This window comes from Anopheles marshallii, chromosome X, assembly GCF_943734725.1.
Source record: "Anopheles marshallii chromosome X, idAnoMarsDA_429_01, whole genome shotgun sequence".
NCBI lineage: Eukaryota > Metazoa > Arthropoda > Insecta > Diptera > Culicidae > Anopheles > Anopheles marshallii.
The window spans coordinates 10,189,883-10,209,572 of record NC_071325.1 but is presented as its reverse complement, the minus strand read 5'-3'; the positions used below and the strand labels follow the sequence as shown (position 1 = coordinate 10,209,572).

The window sequence follows — 19,690 nt, the reverse complement described above, 5'->3', positions numbered from 1 at the left end:
GGTCGAAATAGAGATTATGATTGCTGGTACTTGAAATAAATAACGCGTTGAAATTCCCAAGATTAAGATATTTTTTGCTACTCACTGCTAGTTCTACATCTTTCGACGATTTGCTGAGTTCCTTGTAAGATTATGTCTACCTATCGGAAAGATATCGCAACGTTCTATAATGTGTTTGATTTCCGCGTAATTGTTGAAGTTTTGAAGTGGTAATCAACAGATACTGGACAAGATACCCGATGAAAGGATGTTGGAGATGTTGGAGATAGTACATTCCAAGATCCAGACTCTAAAATAGAGACATTCAGATACAGAGATCCAGGATTCATGAATTCCATTCCAATTCCAAATATTCTTAACATCTGACAGGATTTCCCAGCCTCTTCTTCTGTGAATGATAGGGTTTATTAAATATTACATTATATTTTATTGAAACATATTCAGAATGTTTAGTATACTCGGATAGTAGATTTTGATTTATATTTATAAAGATATGAAGAGGAGTTGGCAGTAAACATTAGACAGTTTGACTAATGATCTTCTTTCACAATTTTTGTTTGTATTTCTCCAGCACCTTCAAGTACCCGCAGCAAGTAAGAGTCCGTGAATAGCGTTAGGATGAGACCTCCAACACTTAGCGATGGGAAAGTCATTCCGGAGGAGTTTATGGCGGCGGTGATGCAGGTGCTGCTGGGTGAGAAGAACTACAGCGCGGACAGTGACTACAGTGCCCCGTATCTGAAACCGGTCGTCGCACGCATTTATCCGCTGTTCATCCTGCTGTACGCGATACCGACCGCCCTTGGGCTGACGCTCAACGTGATGATCATCGTCTACATCAGCAAGTACAAGCTGTACCGTGATGTAACGCACGCGTTCCTCGTCAACCTGGCCGTCTGTCACTGTGTGCAGTGTGCGTTCGTGCTGCCGATCACGCTGATGGTCATGATCATCCAGAACTGGGTGTTCGGGCAGTTTCTGTGCTTCTTTTTGCCGTTGCTGCAGGTAAGTCTACAGGCAGTTAAGCAGGATCTCAAAACAAAATATTGCGACTTTACGTATTTAGACGCTCTCAAGGATTCGTCAATACGCTCCATGTGATTCTGTGTGATTTTCCAGGAAACTTTAAAGAGATTTATGTTTCGCAGCTTTAAACTGATGGATGGCAATATTTTAAAGTATGATCTAAACTTTAATCCCTCTGAACTCATCCATCTATTTATTTTTTTTTTTTTTTGATAAAAAGTTTTCCTAAGCTCAGACACCATAATCGGCTATTCTACGTCCCCTTAGCTTTAGCTATAAAACTAAAACAGTGCAAAGCTGCTTGTAGATGTGCTAAATTAATCCTCTCCTGGGTGTGCTTCACTTTACGACTTCCTGTTGCGATGAAGGGTTTGCCGGGATTTGTATCCCTGGTACCATCAATCATTGATGGTTTTTTTTTTTAAGTTGCTCTTGCGAGCGTCGGACGCTGATCCTTTTTCTGTACCATGTCCGGAACCCTGTGCGGAACACCGGAAAATTTAAGGTTATGTGTGTCGATAAATTGGTGTAAATAATCCGGTCGAAATTGTGGGGGCCCATTTCGTGTTTGTTTGTTTTTTTTTGTTGTATATTCATATGAAACTATTTATGGAAGGTTCAAAACTGCAAGTGTGGAAAGAATGTATTGATTTGGGCAATGTGTGGTTGATCCTTTAAACATCATTACTAGTGTTGTGCGTAATGAATCTTTTGCGAAGCATAAGTCATATGAATCTGCAACGAGGAGTCTTATAAATTTGTAGTTGACACTCAAAAGATTCATGAATCTTCAGAGATTCTCAAGATTTATTAATCCTTAAAGAATCATAGTTCCTCAGAGATTTATTAATCCTGAAAGATTCATGATTCCTCAGAGATTTATTAAACCTTAAAGATTTATGGTTCCTCAGAGATTTAATAATCCCCAATAAGTCATGATTCCTAAGAGATATATTAATCCTCAAAGATTAATGATTCCTCAGAGATTTATTAATCCTCACAGATTCATAATTCCTCAGAGGTTTATTAGTATACAAAGATTCATGAATCCTCAGCGATTTATTAATGCTCAAAGATTCATGAATCCTTAGAAATTCATGAGTCCTCAGAAATTCATGAGTTCTCAGAAGTTCATAGATCCTCAGAGCTTCATGAATCCTCAATGATTCTCCAGTGACATAATTTTGGACTGTTTTTTATAATGTGTACAAAATAAGAAATTTTATACAGACGAAGTTATTATTAACCCTGCTAGCATCCTTAAAGCTAGATTGCTTAAACGTATCGAGCTGAATTCTTTTCTATATCAACTTGTTAGTGAATTCTTACAAACTGTAATTATTTTGATATATATATATTTTTTTTTATTCAATAAGAACGGCCAGGCCGTATTGCTTACAACTAATGGGGAAGCTTAATCTAAGATACAATTCACAAACGTTTGAAGACATTTCCTTCTCCAAACCGTGAAAGGTCACCTTATCCTGGGTGTACTCGGCCGATTTTGATATATTAGAATGCAAATAAAATTGTGCATAAAATAATTTAAATCTGTTGCACTCTAATACCCAGTTAAATTGAAACAACAAATTCCAAAGCTGTCTTAAACTGAAGAGAATGAACGAATTCTGAATCTTCATTATTAATTTATCTTTGAGGATACATAAATCTTTGGAATAAAGATTCAGATCCATTCATCAGATTCGGTTCAATCATATCATGCAGATTCATGCATCTGAATCTTAATTACCCAACACTAATCATTACCGTTCACAAAATACCACCCACCGCCATTCATTTACACCATATTGCTCAATTGTTCCTGATCGACCATTGATTTTGGCTTATGAGTAATCGGGTGGAACATCTTTCCCAGTAATCAAAAAAAAGGGTGGGTAAAGTCAAAACCATTGGCAACGCAAATTCGGGCGCCCAGCAATTTCACTTTTCTTCTACGCGTGAAAATCGCGAGCAACCCGAGCGACCGCAAACGCATTACACGCGAGACTTATCGTGAATGTATGCTGGGATGGTTGAGTGAGTTACCATCAAGGCAGCGACCCTTAGCGAAAGGGTAGTGCGGGCGTGTTGCTACTTCACCGCACCGAACCGGGAGTGGGAAGGCTAATGAAACGAACCCGTTTTGGTCTCTCGCTTTCGCTTTAGCCTACGCGCGACTCGTTTGTGGCAATGTTAATTGATCCAGGCGTGCAAATATTTAACCACGCGAATCACGCGAAGGATCGATTTTTTGTCCATCCCCGAGCCGTACCACCGTCCATGCTTCGCGTGCCGCGGACTGGTGCCCAAATCCGATCGAATTGATTCGGGCAGAAAAAGTTAAAATCATTAGACTGTTTCCACTCTCCCGAGGCGAATGGTGAAAGAAAGGGTTTGTGAATATGGCACAAAAAGATTGTCGGTGTGTGTGATTAGTGAGCGATTTTCCTCATTTTCAGGAAAAGATAGAGAGAAAGAGATAACATGAGAAAGTGTAGGGGAATGGTAGCGGTAGTGCTGTCGATATGATTGTTTGCAAACAATCGATCGAATTATCGACTGACAACAGAAGGGACATTCCCATCAAACTAACCAATCAATGAACAACTTTAAACGTATATACAATTGAAGATGACACTCTGAGAGTAACGTATCAAACGCAATAAATTCTACATGTTTTATTCTTGCTAACTAGAGAACGAGCTCACAAAACTGAGCGAGTTCAGAGCGTTCCGCAGAAGAAATACAGGTGGCTCAAAGCATGAACGAGCGCGCTTTTCTTAAAGAAGACTCGGCAGTGGGGAGATCAGTAAGTTCGGAAATATTCATTAAACTTTACCGTTGAACGCCTTAAAACTTGAGCGTTCAACACGCTCGTTTTGAGCTACTTTGGCGCTCACTTTGGTGAGCGAGTTCCTCGTTCAGCTCACTCCAGCTCCAAAGAGCTGCTTGACCCAACTTTTTTTTTCATTCGCGGAAGAACGACCGGTTCGAATATATTATAACCTATTCTTATTATCTAAACTTAACAATAAAACCACTTATGGTTATGAGGATTATGAGGACTTTATTTTGAGGATGACCTTGGTAATAAGTGTATATAATATACAGAGTACATACACATTTGTACTGCATGTACAAATACTATGTTGTACATAGTCTGTCGAGTTCTTTACACGGACTTCCTGTCCTGCTTGAGAGGGAGTGACTCGGTCGCGAGCGGTTCAGTGCACTCCTGCAGTAGCCCAAGACCTAGGAGCGGTTGTTTGCGTCTTCTCTAATCCCAACGAACTTTTGTTTATACTTGCAGGCCCAGAGTTGGTAGTCCAAATTCGGTGAAAGCTGATGCTCTTATTGGACTCCTTTGATCTATGACAATAATACGATTGGTCCTATACGTCGTGGGTATTGTCCTACTAATCTCCACGTCGGAGGTATCATAGTGTCACCAATAACACACAACAATAGTGCTGATTACTTATGAGCAAACAAGAACAGCAATACAAAACACAATGAAGGGGACAATTTTGCGTACTGCCTACAGGATGGGGAAGGAGTCATAGGGTGATTCCGATCTCTTTGGTGAAGTCTAACAGAATCTTCTCACCCAGCAGGTCGCGAATTGGCACAGCAGGGGTTCTTCCTCATCGCAGGGGTCTTGCGGCATTGAAATCCTCACATGACAACCCAAAACTGTTCAATACCACCCGTTCATATTGTTCGAAATAGTATGATAAACTCGTTAATACTTGCCTGCTCACATCGTACGGCACTGACAGATATGAAGCGAGTTCTCACCACTGCTTAAATGCCGGAATCAACTTCATTAGAAATGCTAATTTGATGGAAGTGGAAAAATGGCTGCCATTGCTATTTTTCTTCTATCCAAACACCGGACGTCCGCTAATGAAAGCGAGAGTCACTGAGAGGTACTGTTAAGCGAACTTTCAATTTGCACCACCTTCGCACTTCTGCCGTTCTCGTTCTTCAGACACCATCGTTGGTAAAACCCAAACCCAAAATACAAACCTTAACCTTTTCGACGCCGTTACACTTACCATGTGTGTGTGTGTTTCCACGAATTCTAGGCATGAGGCCAAGCGCTCTGTCGGAACATCGATAAAACAACGCCACAGAATGATACAAACTCCACGCGGGGTTGAAAAAAATTGGGTAAAATGGTCTGTTATCCGTTAAAACAGCTAAACGAAAACAGAAAAAAAACACACACACACACAAAATGGACATCTGAAATTAAATTATTGCGCGGAGCAACGATCAAAGCGGTCCGCAGAAACTTTACCGGACCTATCTCCAGGGCCCATCTGAGCGGAAGTTGAAGTTTTCGCCAGTAACGCTCGAGGGAATGCTGCCCGCCTAATCGGCGGGAATGGATCCATATTTTAAAGCGTGTGAGTGTAAATTTTGCTGTGCTGTTAATGAAATAATTATCACGCAATAAGTCACGTGGTGTAATTTGTTTTAAGAGATCATTTAAAGGCGTGTGGTCGTACGGAGATGTTTATGAATTTCGGCTCCATACATGGCAGACGGGTCAATATTTTCCAACCGTTTAATACACGCAAACAGCGCTCCACAGCTACGGCCCCAAAACGAATGAAAACAATGAAACGACAGGATAACCTTCCAAGATCTGCCAAGAAGCGCCACAAAATGGACCGAAGCGCGAACGAACGGAGATCCATCAAATGGCAGCACGAGGGTTGGGGGCCGGGTGACCGTTCGGTGTGACGTCCGTCCTAACACAGTAATTAGTCGCGGCGCCGACCGGAGCTAATCGGTTGATAAATGAAAGTTTTATGCAAATACAAATTAATTTCCCCAACAACAAACACACCACCGGGTGAAGATTTTGCTGGGTGCGTGGCATAAGGAACACTACCTTTCGCGCCCGCTAGAATCGATCGATGGTGGTTCGGTGCTTATTGTTCAGGTTTTGAGTGTAGGTCTTTCGCGGCCGAATCGCGAGGACTTCTTAATCTCCGCCCAAACGAGCAGTCTGTCTATTATTAAACAGTGAAGTGGTTGCTCTGTGTACCGTGGTTTCCAAAGCAGCAACTTTAGCATCTCACAAAATTAAGGAAACACTGTACGGCGAATGACGGGAGAAACCTTTTTTTTCCTTGCGAACCGTGCGCTCCGCACCGTCTGGAGAGTAGAAGTTTGCATGCGTCCTGCTTTTTTTTTTGTTGGGAGGGGAGTCGAAAAATTTGCGAAAGCTCCCGCAGCTTCAAAAGTGCATGCGTTTGCGAAAAATCGGACGCCCCGTGCCCGGATCGGTTGGATTACATTTGCTGTAAAAATGAAATCTCAACCCCCAACCCCCCGGTTTTTGGGGTGGGCGGTTCGCTTTCGGGATGGGAAGTACAGGCAGAAAATTAATGTTTCCCGGCCACGAACAACGTGTATGAGCTCCGCGTACGCAAACACGGTTCATCGTTAGCGGCGGGCTCGCTCGCAAAACAGCAAACTGCAAAGCGTTAGGCGATTACTTTCGCAATTAGGTACGTGTTTCGTACTGGTGCGGTAGCTTAGCTTCACATTACTTTCATCGCGGTGGGTGGTTTTTAAATTTTGTTCCTTTCCCTTTTTGAGAAAGGGATGGGTTCAAACACACATATGTAACATTTTTGGGCAGAAAATAAAGTGGGCCGTGTTGAGTGTAGGAACATACAGCTATCAGCCTGTTTGAAAAACACATATATCTTTGAAATCTATTTTTTCGAAGCTTTACTTCTTCGCTTACTCATTCGGAGTTATAATCGCTTTGTAGTCTTGCAGTGCCCAAGAAGTTCTCCTTGAACGCTTATATTTGAGCACCATCGTTTGTCCATACAATTTCCCCTTTTCTCGAATTTCTGGTGCACGCCTCAACGACATTACAGACCCCTCAACGAGTACTGCCTCCTCTGTTTATATGGATGGCCTAAACTAGTGAGGAGCACAATGATTCACAATGAATTAAATCTTTCTAAGGAGTGAGTAATTTCAAATTTCCAAGAAAAGCTTTTTGAAGTATTTTTTTTCAGCAATTTTGAAGAGTTTTTTTAAATTTATTTTGAATAATTTAACTATCTGAGAATAAGTTAAAGAGTTATAAATCTCTTTGCGATTTAATTTATTCTCAAAGAAATAAATTATTCAAAATAATAAAGATTTAATTCTTCAAGGCGACTTTCAGCTGATGATTTAAATCGCGAGTCAGAGTTATGTTTTTATTCTATGTCTTTAACTTAATTCCAAGATAATCCTTGAAAAGTATTAAATTTTATCATACTAAAGTGTTTTTTGAGTACTGGATCTATATAACATACAGGTAGGTTACAACGGGTGCTCTGAGTAGAGAAGTCTCTCTAGACTGTGGTGCAGATTGGTAGCCAGCACCCTAGCCAATATCTCAACAACAATGTTAATGGAGGTGTTGATCTTTGAACCAAGGAACCTACAGTTTTAGATGACTTTAGCAACTCAAAAAAAGCGATCATCTATCTTTACAGTACCTCTGTATGTGTCAGAATTTGTAAGCAGATTCTCTGTTGCTGTCAAAAACATTTCGAGTTTGATGTGTCTGATCTTCTACGTCTAGTGTCTATATCTATGTCTATGTCGTCAGCGAATGTCTTAATATATATAAATGGAACTCTACGGTTCTGAGGACGACGCACTCAGTACATTAAAGTGGTTGACACATACTGAGTTCGACATACCAGGTTCAAACAGTAGTACGCCTCATTGAAGGTCTGACACATGTTAACGACGATGACTGAGAGTGTATGAGACTCTACTATGTGACCATTTAATAGCCCCGTCACAAAGAAACACGAAGTTGTGGACAAGCTAGCTCATCTCCTTGGAACGTACTCTTGGTAGCTTCAGGTGTCGGGAATACCTCGTATAGTCGATTGTTTGACTTATAACGATCTTTTCTCTTGTTGCGAGCGAATTCTCCCTTGTAATTTTAACGTATAAATTGTTCAACGATGAACTCTTTTAAATTGAAACTTCCATACGCGACGAAACTTTGGATAAGACTTAGATTACCTAGGGAGCTAATGCAAATACAGCCCTTTATGCACTACCACACACCACCATCCAGCAGCAGGCAAAATAGTCTAGAAAAGGCACGATATGCCACGCACAAGTATGGCAAACCTTTACCGAAGCTTGCTTTCCACCAGCAAAATGGCGACCGCAGTCAGTGTTCGTTTGTTTTTTTTTTGTTTTTCACCCACAACCCACCATATCTGTGTGGCACACCCCGTCCCGTTGGTACGCGAGTACTTTGCAGTTTTGGAATTTTGGGTTGCCGAAAAGTTTCACGGATCACGGTGTTTTGTTCGCCACGGAGTACCGAATCGAAAATCGATTTTCGTGTCGCCATGACGAAATGATGAAGCTCGCCCCCCCCCCCATCAGAACGACGCGGGTTGGTGCGGAACGGATGGAAGCGTTTGCTGCAAAGGAGGTAAAATTAGTTATTAGCTTTGCTTTGCACAGTGGCTTCATTACAGCGTCTCACGTGCCGTGGCGATCGGTTTGATGGCCCGAGCTCTGATTTGGCGAAACGCTGATAGACGCTGACAGTCAATGGCGAAATATGGGTAAAGGTGGAGTGCATGGTCGTCAAACATAAACTGTGCTGAGGAAGGGTCTTGATGAAGCAGGAGATAAGTTTTAGCTCAAATTGCTATTGCATGGAAGGTGAGCGCTCGCTAAAAACTAGTGTAAATTAGTGTCTTGCCCATCAAATGGCACGTCAAACAACTTCTAGTTGAATTACAGGGTTTTCGAGCATTAAATTGACATGTTCAGCGAGATGCTGTTTTGTTCGGGCATATAATTGATTTGTTCAGCAAATTATTGAACTAAACAAAAGCGTTGATATGTTTGGCAGAATTATTGAGCGACGGAGCAGCCTTGTTGTTGCTGGCAACGCGGTTGCTATGGATTTGACAGAAGCTGTGCTGCGATTCGCTGTGTACTTTGCTGGCAGCAGTGTTGCCAGCATCATCAATTAACGATTCTATAATTCTGCCAAACATGACAAGGCTTTCTTCTGTTCAATTAAATAATTTCCTGAACGAGGCAATCAAATGTCCGAACAAAACCACGTATCGCTGAACATATCAAAGTAATGCTCGAAAACCCTGTAACTCTATCAGCCGTAAATACCTTCTCCGAATACCTTCGATTGTTTATGCTGCGGTATCCAAAGTTAATTAAACATTTACCTAAACGCTCTGTCCTTCTGACATTGAGGCTTACACATCCCGCCAAAATGGACCCTTGCACCGGAAAACAAACAGAACGGATACGGTACAAACGCCACGTCGGTAACTTCCAGGAACTGTTATAATGTTATTTTATTTGTCAAAAACCAATGTACCGTACGCTTTCATCCCTTCCCTTTTCGCACAGGACATCCCGCTGCACGTGGCCATGCTGTCGCATCTGCTGATTGCCTGGGACCGCAAGCGTTGGCTCACCGATCCGCTGAAGGTGCGGCTGCCGGCGTTCGTGTGCAGCTGCGCTTCCTGGCTGGCCGGTTTGGTCATCGCCCTGCCGTACCCGATCTACACCACCTATCTGGACATTGGGGTGAGTAGCGATGGAAATGCGCTCGAAGCGCCCGGTCTGGGAGCATTCGAGCGTTGTTTTGGGGATTTCGGTCATATGTAGCACCAATTCACCGGCATAGTGCTAGGTGCCTTGCGGGTATATAGCGATCGGGTTGCACAGCTTACCGAATGACAATACGTACATTGGATCGGTGTTGATGTGGATATAACCTAGCCCGCCAATGGCTGGCCCGGCCACTTCGCCGGGTTTAGAAACAAACAAAGCCGTGTGAAAAGAACCTTCCGACCCTTTGCACTGAACGAAGCAACCATGCTAACGATGGGAATAGAAACATCTATTATTTCATTAGTTTAAGCTTAAAATCAGCCCAGTTTAAGCTTAAAATGGGCCCATTTCAAAGTGCTTTCTGTTTGCATAATTATTACGCTCTTTGCGCCTAACGTTAGGCAATTCGCAGTACGTTGGATTCCTACACAATACTAGATTAACATTTTTCTACCGCCCCTCTGCTCGATGCCCAACGACTAGCAGTGTAATTCAGTGTAAAATATTTGGTACTGCTTCGTCCCGCAGTTCGATGCCACTATGCCTGCAGAACGCGCAAACATTGATTAGAAGCAATTTAAACGTGTCCACCAAAAACCTGCCAATTTCAATGAATTTTTGGGAAAGAATTTGTACCGGTATGCCGACGCTGTTCGGGCCGCAGCACCGACTCACGCCACGATTTGTTCGGCACGGGTACTTCACGACAATGAATTTCACTCTCGTTCCCGTCTGCACGCGAAAGCACATGAATAGCCGTCACAAACGGCCCGCGCCCGGTGAGAAAATCGCTGTGATAATGGGGATGATGATGGTGGTGATGATGGGTGCCCCGTTTTCCTTCCCATTTTTCCTTCCCTTCCGTCTTCACAAGCCCATCTCCATTATCAACCATTTTTCTACCCCTCCGGTCGGGGTAGCGTCGTGTTCGTGGGGAAGACTTTTTTCTCCCGGTTGGTCCTCATCGGTACGCTGTTATTTCGGTTTTACTTACATTTTCTCTTATGCAGACCGGTCTTCGCCGGCCGCTTTGCGATTGTCCGTTGGGGAGCTTGTTTCTTTTTTTTTGTGTGAAATAAATTTTCCGCTCAACCGACGAGCCGCATCGTCATTCACGCACACGGCAATATCGCTGTACACAAAGCGGATACAGTTGTGTGGGTGTGTCTGCGTGCATGGTACCATAAATCACTTCGATCTTGGCATTTTTTTGTTGTTTCGAGCACTCTGTTGTCAACAACCACGGTGGAGGAAGATTAATCCATCTGCTCGTGTTACAACCCAATCCGCGTCGTCTAAGCCGAGGTTCGCTTTATCCCTTTCGCGACAGGATACCTTTAACCTTGGATGTTGCCTCCTGTTACCAACGCACTATCGTTCATAAACGGCTAGCGAGAAATTAAGCAATCTGGTAGGGGCATTTCGGGTAGACAGACAGATATACATCCAACTAGAGCTGCAGTGGATGCCGTTGTTCATTTTATGATGTAAGATACCTTTGTATGTTTGATGGTGTGTTGTAACAGTGCGATTGTTAAAAGTTTACCCACGTTAAGGTAACTAACCCATCTGAGCCTGAGGCATAGCGTTTGAATAGCCAAATATTAGAAACCTCCTCACACGCTTCTACAACTCTCGATCGTTTCCATCCCATATTCCCATTTTGACCGGTGGACTCTCGCTAGTACCAGTGTGTGGGCTTAAAATTTTCAATGCATGGCGGAAAGAAAAAATCACCTTTCAACGCAACGATGGGAACCATTTGAAGGAACCCTTTCTAGCTCTCGTACCGGGTCCAAAAAAAATCAAAGCCCATGCAGATGAGTCACGTGTAGTGATGCGCGTTCCGTTCCGAACCTGGCAGGTACGTTCCGTTCCTCAAAAGGAACGATCGGAACAAGGTTCAAAATTGTGAACCTGCCACGTTCATGGAACTGCTCACGATATTTTTTACCTGGGCAGGTTCACGATATGTCACGAAGCACAAAAAAACACACAACAACACAAGAGATGGAAAAAGATTCGCTGGAACTAGGAAAAGGAAAGAACCTCCGAAAGGAACGAACCTTCCAAAGGAACGAACTTGCCAAAGGAACGAATCCGACAAAGAAACGAACTTGCCAAAGGAACGAACTTGCCAAAGGAACGAATCCGACAAAGGAAACAACCTGGCAAAGGAACGACCCTCCAAAATGATCGGACTTGGTAATAAGAAAGAACCTGCCAAAGGAACGAACCCGGCAACGGAAACAACCTGGCAAAGGAACGACCCTGCTAAAGGAACGTACCAGGTTAAAAGAAGGAATATAATAAATGAAAGAAACCAGGCAAAGGAACGATCCTGCCAGAGGAACGACCCTGCCAAAGGAACAAACCTGGTAAAAAGAAAGAACCTACAAAAGAAAGGAATCTGGCAAAGTGAACGAACATAGTAAAGGAACGATCCTGACAAAGAAACGATCCTGCCAAAGGAACGAATCTGCCAAAGGAACGAATCTGCCAGAGGAACGAACCTGCCAAATGAACGAACCTGGAAAAAAGAACCTGCCATAGGGAAGAAAGTGGCAAAGTGAATGAACCTGGCAAAAAAAGGAACCTGCCGGAGGAACGAACCTGGTTAAAAGAAAGAACCATCAGACCAGAATAAGGATGCCAGCTTGAAAAGTTCAAGAAATCACTGTGTTGTTGCTTATTATCTGCTCCTGTAACGTGGATGTTGAATGGATGTGCAAAAGATATTTCGATAAAAGGATGCTAATTCGATAAAAGGATGCGCTATGCTAATTATAAGCATAGCGGATCCGTTCCGTTCCTTTTTCGAAAGAACCCAGTTCCGTTCCGTTCCTTTTCCGTTTCGGAACATTCCCATCACTAGCCGCGTGCAGGTATAATTCTCACTCACTCACCTATCACGCATCATTCAGCGTGTCTCGTTCGAACGGAAACGCCATCGACCATCGTTGCGAGGCCCGGGTCCCATTCATGCTGTCCTCCCGCAGTCATCCACGCACGCTTTGCTGCACAGCTCGTTGATGTGTGTTGTTTGCGGTTCGGTGACTCACTGATTTGGCAGTAATGCGCCAAAGGTTGTGATTTGCAGTTGGGGAACGAGGATTTTTCTCCTGTTTTTTTTTTGTGCTACAAATTGGGTTTTTGCCGCTTCAAATGAGCTGTTGAAAGTTTTGGGTTCGCAAGTGGCGAATGCTGTCAACAGCCTTGCCGGGGGGTGGACGTAGCCGTCGACCAACATCCCGAGAAAAAAAAACCCTGGCAAGCCGTGATAGGTTCTAACGCCACAGAGAAATCAAGCAGCTGACAACATACCAGCACTGCTATTACGATGATTGCTTGCCAAAATGTGTTGTTTGGGGGGGAAATTAGAGCGGGAAGTTCTGAAAAATAACCCGCAGAGCACGCTTCAGTACAACTGAAGAATGCTGACGAATCGCATGCTTGGGGAGGGAGATTGAAAACGAGTGTACGATATCTCCCAGATCCTCCCAGCTCGGTAGATGCCAAATTTGCCATCATCTCTGGGAGTGGAATCGGAACATACCTTCTCCCCTCATTCGTTTGCTTGCATGCATGCGCAACAAATTAATATAGCTTTCCGGCGTGAGGATGTTCTCGTACGTGTTATTGCTTTCTGCTTGACCAAGTTGGTAAAATGACTGCTAAGTACATATTTCTACCTTTTGGAACTGAGCACTGCCCCACGTTGGTCTACGTGCACGCAGCTGTGTTTCACTTGTAATAATTTCAGGAACGGGAATAAATAAGCAAATGGAACATTGCTTCCCGAGTATGAGCGAACTGAGCGAACAAAAAACTTCAAAGTACTGCGAGTTGTGAGTTAACTTGCAAAGAAGCGTACTAGAAAATGAAAGCTATATTCTGGCATCTGCCATTCCTAACCGCAATTGGGGAGTAAGCTTGGGGTTGAGACTCATGATTAGGGTGAACATAGTTTGCGCATAGTTTAGATGCAGCTCTGAGGGGAAGACTCACTTCAACACTGGGAGTTCACCTTGGTAAAGTCGATGCAGAGATACATCACCTCAGTAATGTCCAACGGAGGGTCTTGGAGGGTCTTAACGTTGAAGAGTTCCAGGAATTGATGCAACGGTTCCTATCTCTGCGTATATCATAGTAGATGATATGTAAGTTAATTCATTGCAGGGAGTTCCGGAACATCTTTATTGGGCAGCCCAATGTGCTAGCTCCAAAACTTGGACCGGTATAACAAGATTTCCAATATTTGACGATGGTCCAATGTTTGAAGAAATACCTCATGCAACAGTTGCTGACAGGGAGGGGTGGATTGGAACCATTCCTGGTACTCTGTTCGCTCTCGATCACCGGCGAAGACTTGTTAGATTTGAATTTGAAAATCAATGAGAAAACATCTATCCCAAGATACACACATGCTGCGCGTCTGCGACTACTCACCATCCCCCCGCTGGGTGTGCGATCGGTTTTGACAAATAAAATGAAAATTTATAACCTCCTGCCGCGTCGCGTCGGCCTTCCACATGTGGCGCCCAACCGTGCAGAGTGTTTTCTTTTGTTTTTGCCCGGTTTGTGTGTGTGTGTGTTGTGAAAAATGTTGTCTTTCGCAGCCATTTTCGTTGGATGCTTCGCGTTACACCATTTTGATCCCTGGTTGTCGCTACTTTTCGCCGTGCCTGCCCATCTTTCGCCGATGGCTTGCGGGCACGACGGTACGGGCTTGCACCGTCCGATACACTCGGAAAACATACACACCACCCAATTCCGATACCGGGCAACCCCATTACCGCACATTGGAAAATCAAAATTCATCGTACCCTTGGAAAACAAAACCCCCCGGCCCCGTGTGTTTGTGCCTGCTGCCATCATCAACCGGTTGGTTATTGGAAGGGATTTTCCGGCCAAGTGGTTTTCCAACCATTCTTTCTGTTATTGCTGGTGGGAGGGGGGAGAGTTGGAGGCGGTGAGAGGGGGGAGGGAGGGTATTCTTTCACTGCGAGCGTGCAACGGGTTGCCCTTTAGCGGGCAGCGTAATATATGTGTGAGTGTGTGGGAAAAGCATGGCGAAAAACGCAAAGCAAGTCTTCGGGCAAACAAAACAAAGGAGCGTGACCTTTGAAAGAGCGAGACTGCTGCTCGGTAAACAATTAATGCAGTTCAGTACGAACCGGTGGATAATCTTCAACTACCGATCCCGAACATTGTAACACTGTACGCTAAATTTACAACAAAGCTTTTGTTGATTGTTAGGGCAGTTTTTCAGCTTGAGAGGCATCTCTTCAACATTAGACGAGCTGATGTCTAAATTGAGGAATAATTTTATAGTTATAAAATAAAAAATACACTTTTGCCTGAATCATTCGCTCTTATTTTTAATTGCCTTCTGCTATACAGCGAAGAGCCCGAACAAGTTTTAAAGCGACACAAACCGAGTGTTTCTTTGTTTTCCTTACTTTTGGTCAGAATTCAATTTCAATACAATGCCCACAGGACACTCCACAATGGGACGTTCTGCGGAATTAAAGCTGCACGCGGCCTACGCGGAAAATTTCCGACCGAGCGGCGTTCTGGTTTGAAATATGACCAAGAAAATGAATCTCCGTTCGAGGAAGTCACCGATTCGTAGGAAAAAAAAAATGCAGATAATGCTAACGAAATTAATCTGCATGACGGTGGCACGGTGCGGGTTTCGGTACCCCCACCCGGTGACTAGGGTAACAGGGCACCGGCCAGTTCTTATGTTGTGTTTTATTTAAGAGATTATGATCTTAACCTCACTTTCGCTACATTTGACCTCGGCGAGGGGACCATTGTTAACCCTCCCATCCCCCCACCCCTCCTCTTCCTCCCCCTTTCTGGGTGACTTCACAGCCAGGTTCGGTTACGTTCGTTATTGAATCGCTGCCCGTGTCAGGTGAGCCACCAGCGCTTAACGAATATACTGCCCGTGAAGGGTGGCTTGTTGCGATCGGCTCGACAGTATTAGTCCCGTCCAGAGTGGTGCTCCAGTTCTCGTTGAGATTTTTTCGAGATTCGTGAAACCCATCCTCGGCACAGGCAGTTGATGGTTGCCGTTCACTGGCGCATGCCGGGGACAGGAGTTTTGTCCCGCACTGCTTATCGGCGCACGGCACAATGGGCTGAACAGCGTGATAAAATTTACGAGCGCTACCGCAACACACCTGCGTCCGCCGCGGCAGGCGTTGAATCCTTTTTGTTTTCTTTCTCTCGCTCTCGGCGAACATGAAGCGAACGGACGGCCACAGACACACCGATGATTGTCTCGGGCGCTGCTTTTTGCCGGGACGGTGGAATTTATGGGGCATGTTTAATTTTACGGGCTCGCTGCTTGGATTCTCCGTTCGCTGTGGTTTTGCGGACGGAATGGACGTTCCGTGCTGCCATTTTTCGCCAGTGTTAAACGATGTGGGGTGGGAGCATGTCTTTCCTTTTTTTTTTCATTCTCCCACAGTCGTTTGGCGGGGGATGGCAGCATGAAAGCGCATCCGGCTGGAGCAGTGATTGGGGCCGGAAATCCTGTCCGATGATATGTTTTACGTTCTTTATTTGCACTTTGCAGTTGAAAAAAAAAATACGTTCCAAATCTCTCTATTAATAACGTTTCTATTTTCCTTTCCGGGGGTGGTGTTTCCTCCTCCCCATTGAAACTCTAGATCTATCTTACGAATTTTGCCGGCGTGGGAATTTGTGCGGTCAACCTGGTAGATGACATGCAAGAGTATATGCGCGGTCTGTTCGTGATCATGTAAGTATGAAATTAAGCTTTATTAAATGTCGGTTTTTAAAGGTACGAGCTTTGCACTTTAGTGCTCCTGCAGGAGGACTCTTTGTTACTGTGATATAAAGAGCAAAGGAAAAAAAACCATAAAATACTTTCTAGTTCAAGATGATAATTCCTATAAGGATTTATTACAATTATTTTATTAAAGAAACGATGCATTATGATCGCAAAGTAGACTGCAGTTGATGGTGATGAAGTTTGACAAGATTATCTAACAGTTTCCCGAGGAACATTTCCTATGCTTTTTAATCTTAAACAATGGCAAGCGAGATGTCAAATCGTTTGGAAACTGTTCGACTTCTTCTCGGTTCCTTCTGGGCTTCTTAGTCAATGACGTCATTTATTCGCTATTTATTAATAAATTTTACAATTCACTTTGAATTATCACTTTGCTTTAAATCACAAAAGGCACTGTTTACACGACGATGGTGGTTTTCAGTGTTGTGTCTGCGGTGCATCCGATGATGGCAACGCAGCGTTCTTCTTCGGATTTTCACACGAAAATGATGAAAAACTGGAAAAATGCATTGTAATTATGCAGGAGTTGACTCCATTATTGATGTTTTACACAAATTTACTTACATTTTGTAAAGATTTGTTCGATATTTTCGCAATTATCTCGCTGACTATTGCACGTACATCCTACGTCACTGAAGGTAAACACAAACTGCGATCCCATGTCAAAAAACCAAAGACCTGGAAAAGGAGGACAGCAATTTGGAACGAGTTTAGTGATTTTGGATCAAGTTTAGTGCGTATAGAAAGTGGTAAAATATTTCCTAACAAATGTTTTAGGAATTTATTTTCATTATTAGACTTAGCCCTTCTCAAGAGAAAATGAGAGAGCAGAGTACTCTACGTTGAGAAAAATTTCTCTCACTGTAGCTTTATTAAGGTTTTACAAGGGGCTACAAGAACTACATGTCTTAAAATAAGACTTAAGGACATAGAAATAGCAACATCTTTAGAGCCTTGTTAAAACCTAAAATGTTATTTGGGCGGTTTAGAAAGTGAACATTCTTCCGCAGTGATGAACGTCCCAGCGTATGACAGTTCATTTCGAATAAAACCGATCTTAGTACACTTCTGAGTGACTGGCACTCAAACCATCATCTCAGTGGCGAAGCTTGAGGAATTACTTAGTGAGACCTACTAAAAATAATTCTCTTTGCGTACAGCACATCGCGAGCGCTGTGCCATCCATTATTCCCATCCATTAGCGATCAATTAGGGTGGAAAAATAAATTTTTGAACCAACAATCAGGATCAACGTTTGACAAATTATTAAATTACTGTCCCTACATCGTCCGGCGAGCGCTCAATTTACCTTTACGTGCCATTTTTTTTTTCTTTTGTTTCATTCATTCTTCTCCTGTTTTCCCCCTTTCGCCATGCCTACAATCATGATGGTATGAAAATAGTGCGTTACTTCCAGCAAGGGGAGGGTATTATTTTGCCACACTCTCGGTACGTGCCCACCGCACTGTGTCGCCGATCGTTGCCGTGGGGCCAACTCGATTAGATTGATGGATTTCTAATTGAATTGATTGATGGAAAATGTGAACAAAAAATACCGGCCGATGGGACGGCACATCCCTGTTTTGCCGCCACTCTTGATCTCATGCGGTGTAGCAACCTCAGCCCATCAATGAAATGGGTCATGGTCTAACCACGCATTCAGGACGTAGAAAAAATATGTCCAGCTTTAAAGGATGTAATTTATGTTACTGAAAGGTTCATGGAAAGTAAATGTTGCTAATATCATGTATAAAGCAGAGTATTTATATAGGAGAAGTATTTATATAGATGGAAAAAGAGCGAAAATCGAATAGCGACGTCAGGATTACATGTATCAGAAAATAAGAAAAGAGGTTAGTAAAACGTTACAATCATTCCCGTCCGTTCCGTTCTATCTGCCACTGTCTCGCTGGAGCATCCATTTACTAAACGTCCGGTTTGTCCTAGCGTTTAAGGTGCGATACTGAGGTTGTTATGTTATTTTTCATGTCCACCTGCCCTTTCAAATGGAGCGCAGTGTTCTGCCTCACTCAACCACACACACACACACACACACACACACACACACACACACACACACACACACACACACACACACACACACACACACACACACACACACACACACACACACACACACACACACACACACACACACACTCGGTCGCTCCCTTTCCACGAATTCCCAGGATGTAATAGTTGTCCCTAGTGAAATGAGCTAAATCTACTCAAAGCGGACCGATAAAATGGCGAACAGAATGCAAACAGCGCCACGTTCGGGTTGGGTTATTGTTGCTTCCCCGTACCTGGGCCGGAATAAAAAAGAAAGAAAAAAAGCAACCCCTTTCCGAGAATAGTTATCGCGCGCGTTGTTGGTGAAGTGGGTCGGGCAAGTTGATAGAAAACATGATTACGTTGATGATGATGATGATGCGCAGTGGGAGGATCATGTATACACATATCAATCATGTGAAACCTACCCGTGTGGTATATAGGGAGGCAAAAAAAATCATACCACACTATGGAATGCATCGGTACGGTGAGGCATCTTCAAACTCCGGTTATAATTTTGGCAGAGCTATTGCTGACACTCGCACGACTTTTGCAAGAATTCGAATCACTTTTGCAAAACTCCGTAAGTTGAGTTCTGTAATATTGCATTTGAGGTAACTCATACCATCACTCACGGTATCGTTTACAACGAGGTATTACTGAGTGATTCTGACTATTGAGAATATTTTCATTCGGTTTTAAACAACTTTAGGTCTCTTTAGGACACTTTCAGAGATACCTCTGTTAGTACATACAGCACCCGTGGCTCAGGTTCTTAAGACATTCCTTCGATCGCTAAGGAAGACGGAGATTTTTGGATAGTAACATTGTTTTGTCCATACGCTCCACACTGTGGCAACATGGGAAGAGTCAATCCAAAACCGTACCGTCCTGCTAGAAGCAGATAGTGCTGTCTCGATAGAAGTCAGGGTCAGGAGGAAACGGAAACGAACCCAACGAAGCAACTCGTACGACTCGAACGATAAGCATTCTGTTACGCGTAAGACGCAAAAAGGTGCTTTTGCCTCCCTGCTGTCCGGGGCAACGCAAGCGATAAGCGTCCGCAGCCGCAAAACGGAAAGGAACATTCCACACCACAGCTTCCCCGAACCAGAAATGATCGAGTGCGATGGTGTG

General features: G+C 43.6%; 1 protein-coding gene across 1 annotated transcript in view; it reads left to right on the top strand.

The window, feature by feature from the left end:
• Positions 1-618: 618 nt before the first annotated feature.
• The window catches only part of LOC128708749 (G-protein coupled receptor moody), a 52,886-nt gene continuing 33,814 nt past the window's right edge, over positions 619-19,690 (top strand). Inside the window, exons 1-3 of the mRNA XM_053803766.1 lie at positions 619-1,005; positions 9,466-9,645; positions 16,356-16,447. Coding sequence (XP_053659741.1) covers positions 619-1,005; positions 9,466-9,645; positions 16,356-16,447 — 659 coding nt within the window. The remainder of the gene's footprint in view (positions 1,006-9,465; positions 9,646-16,355; positions 16,448-19,690) is intronic.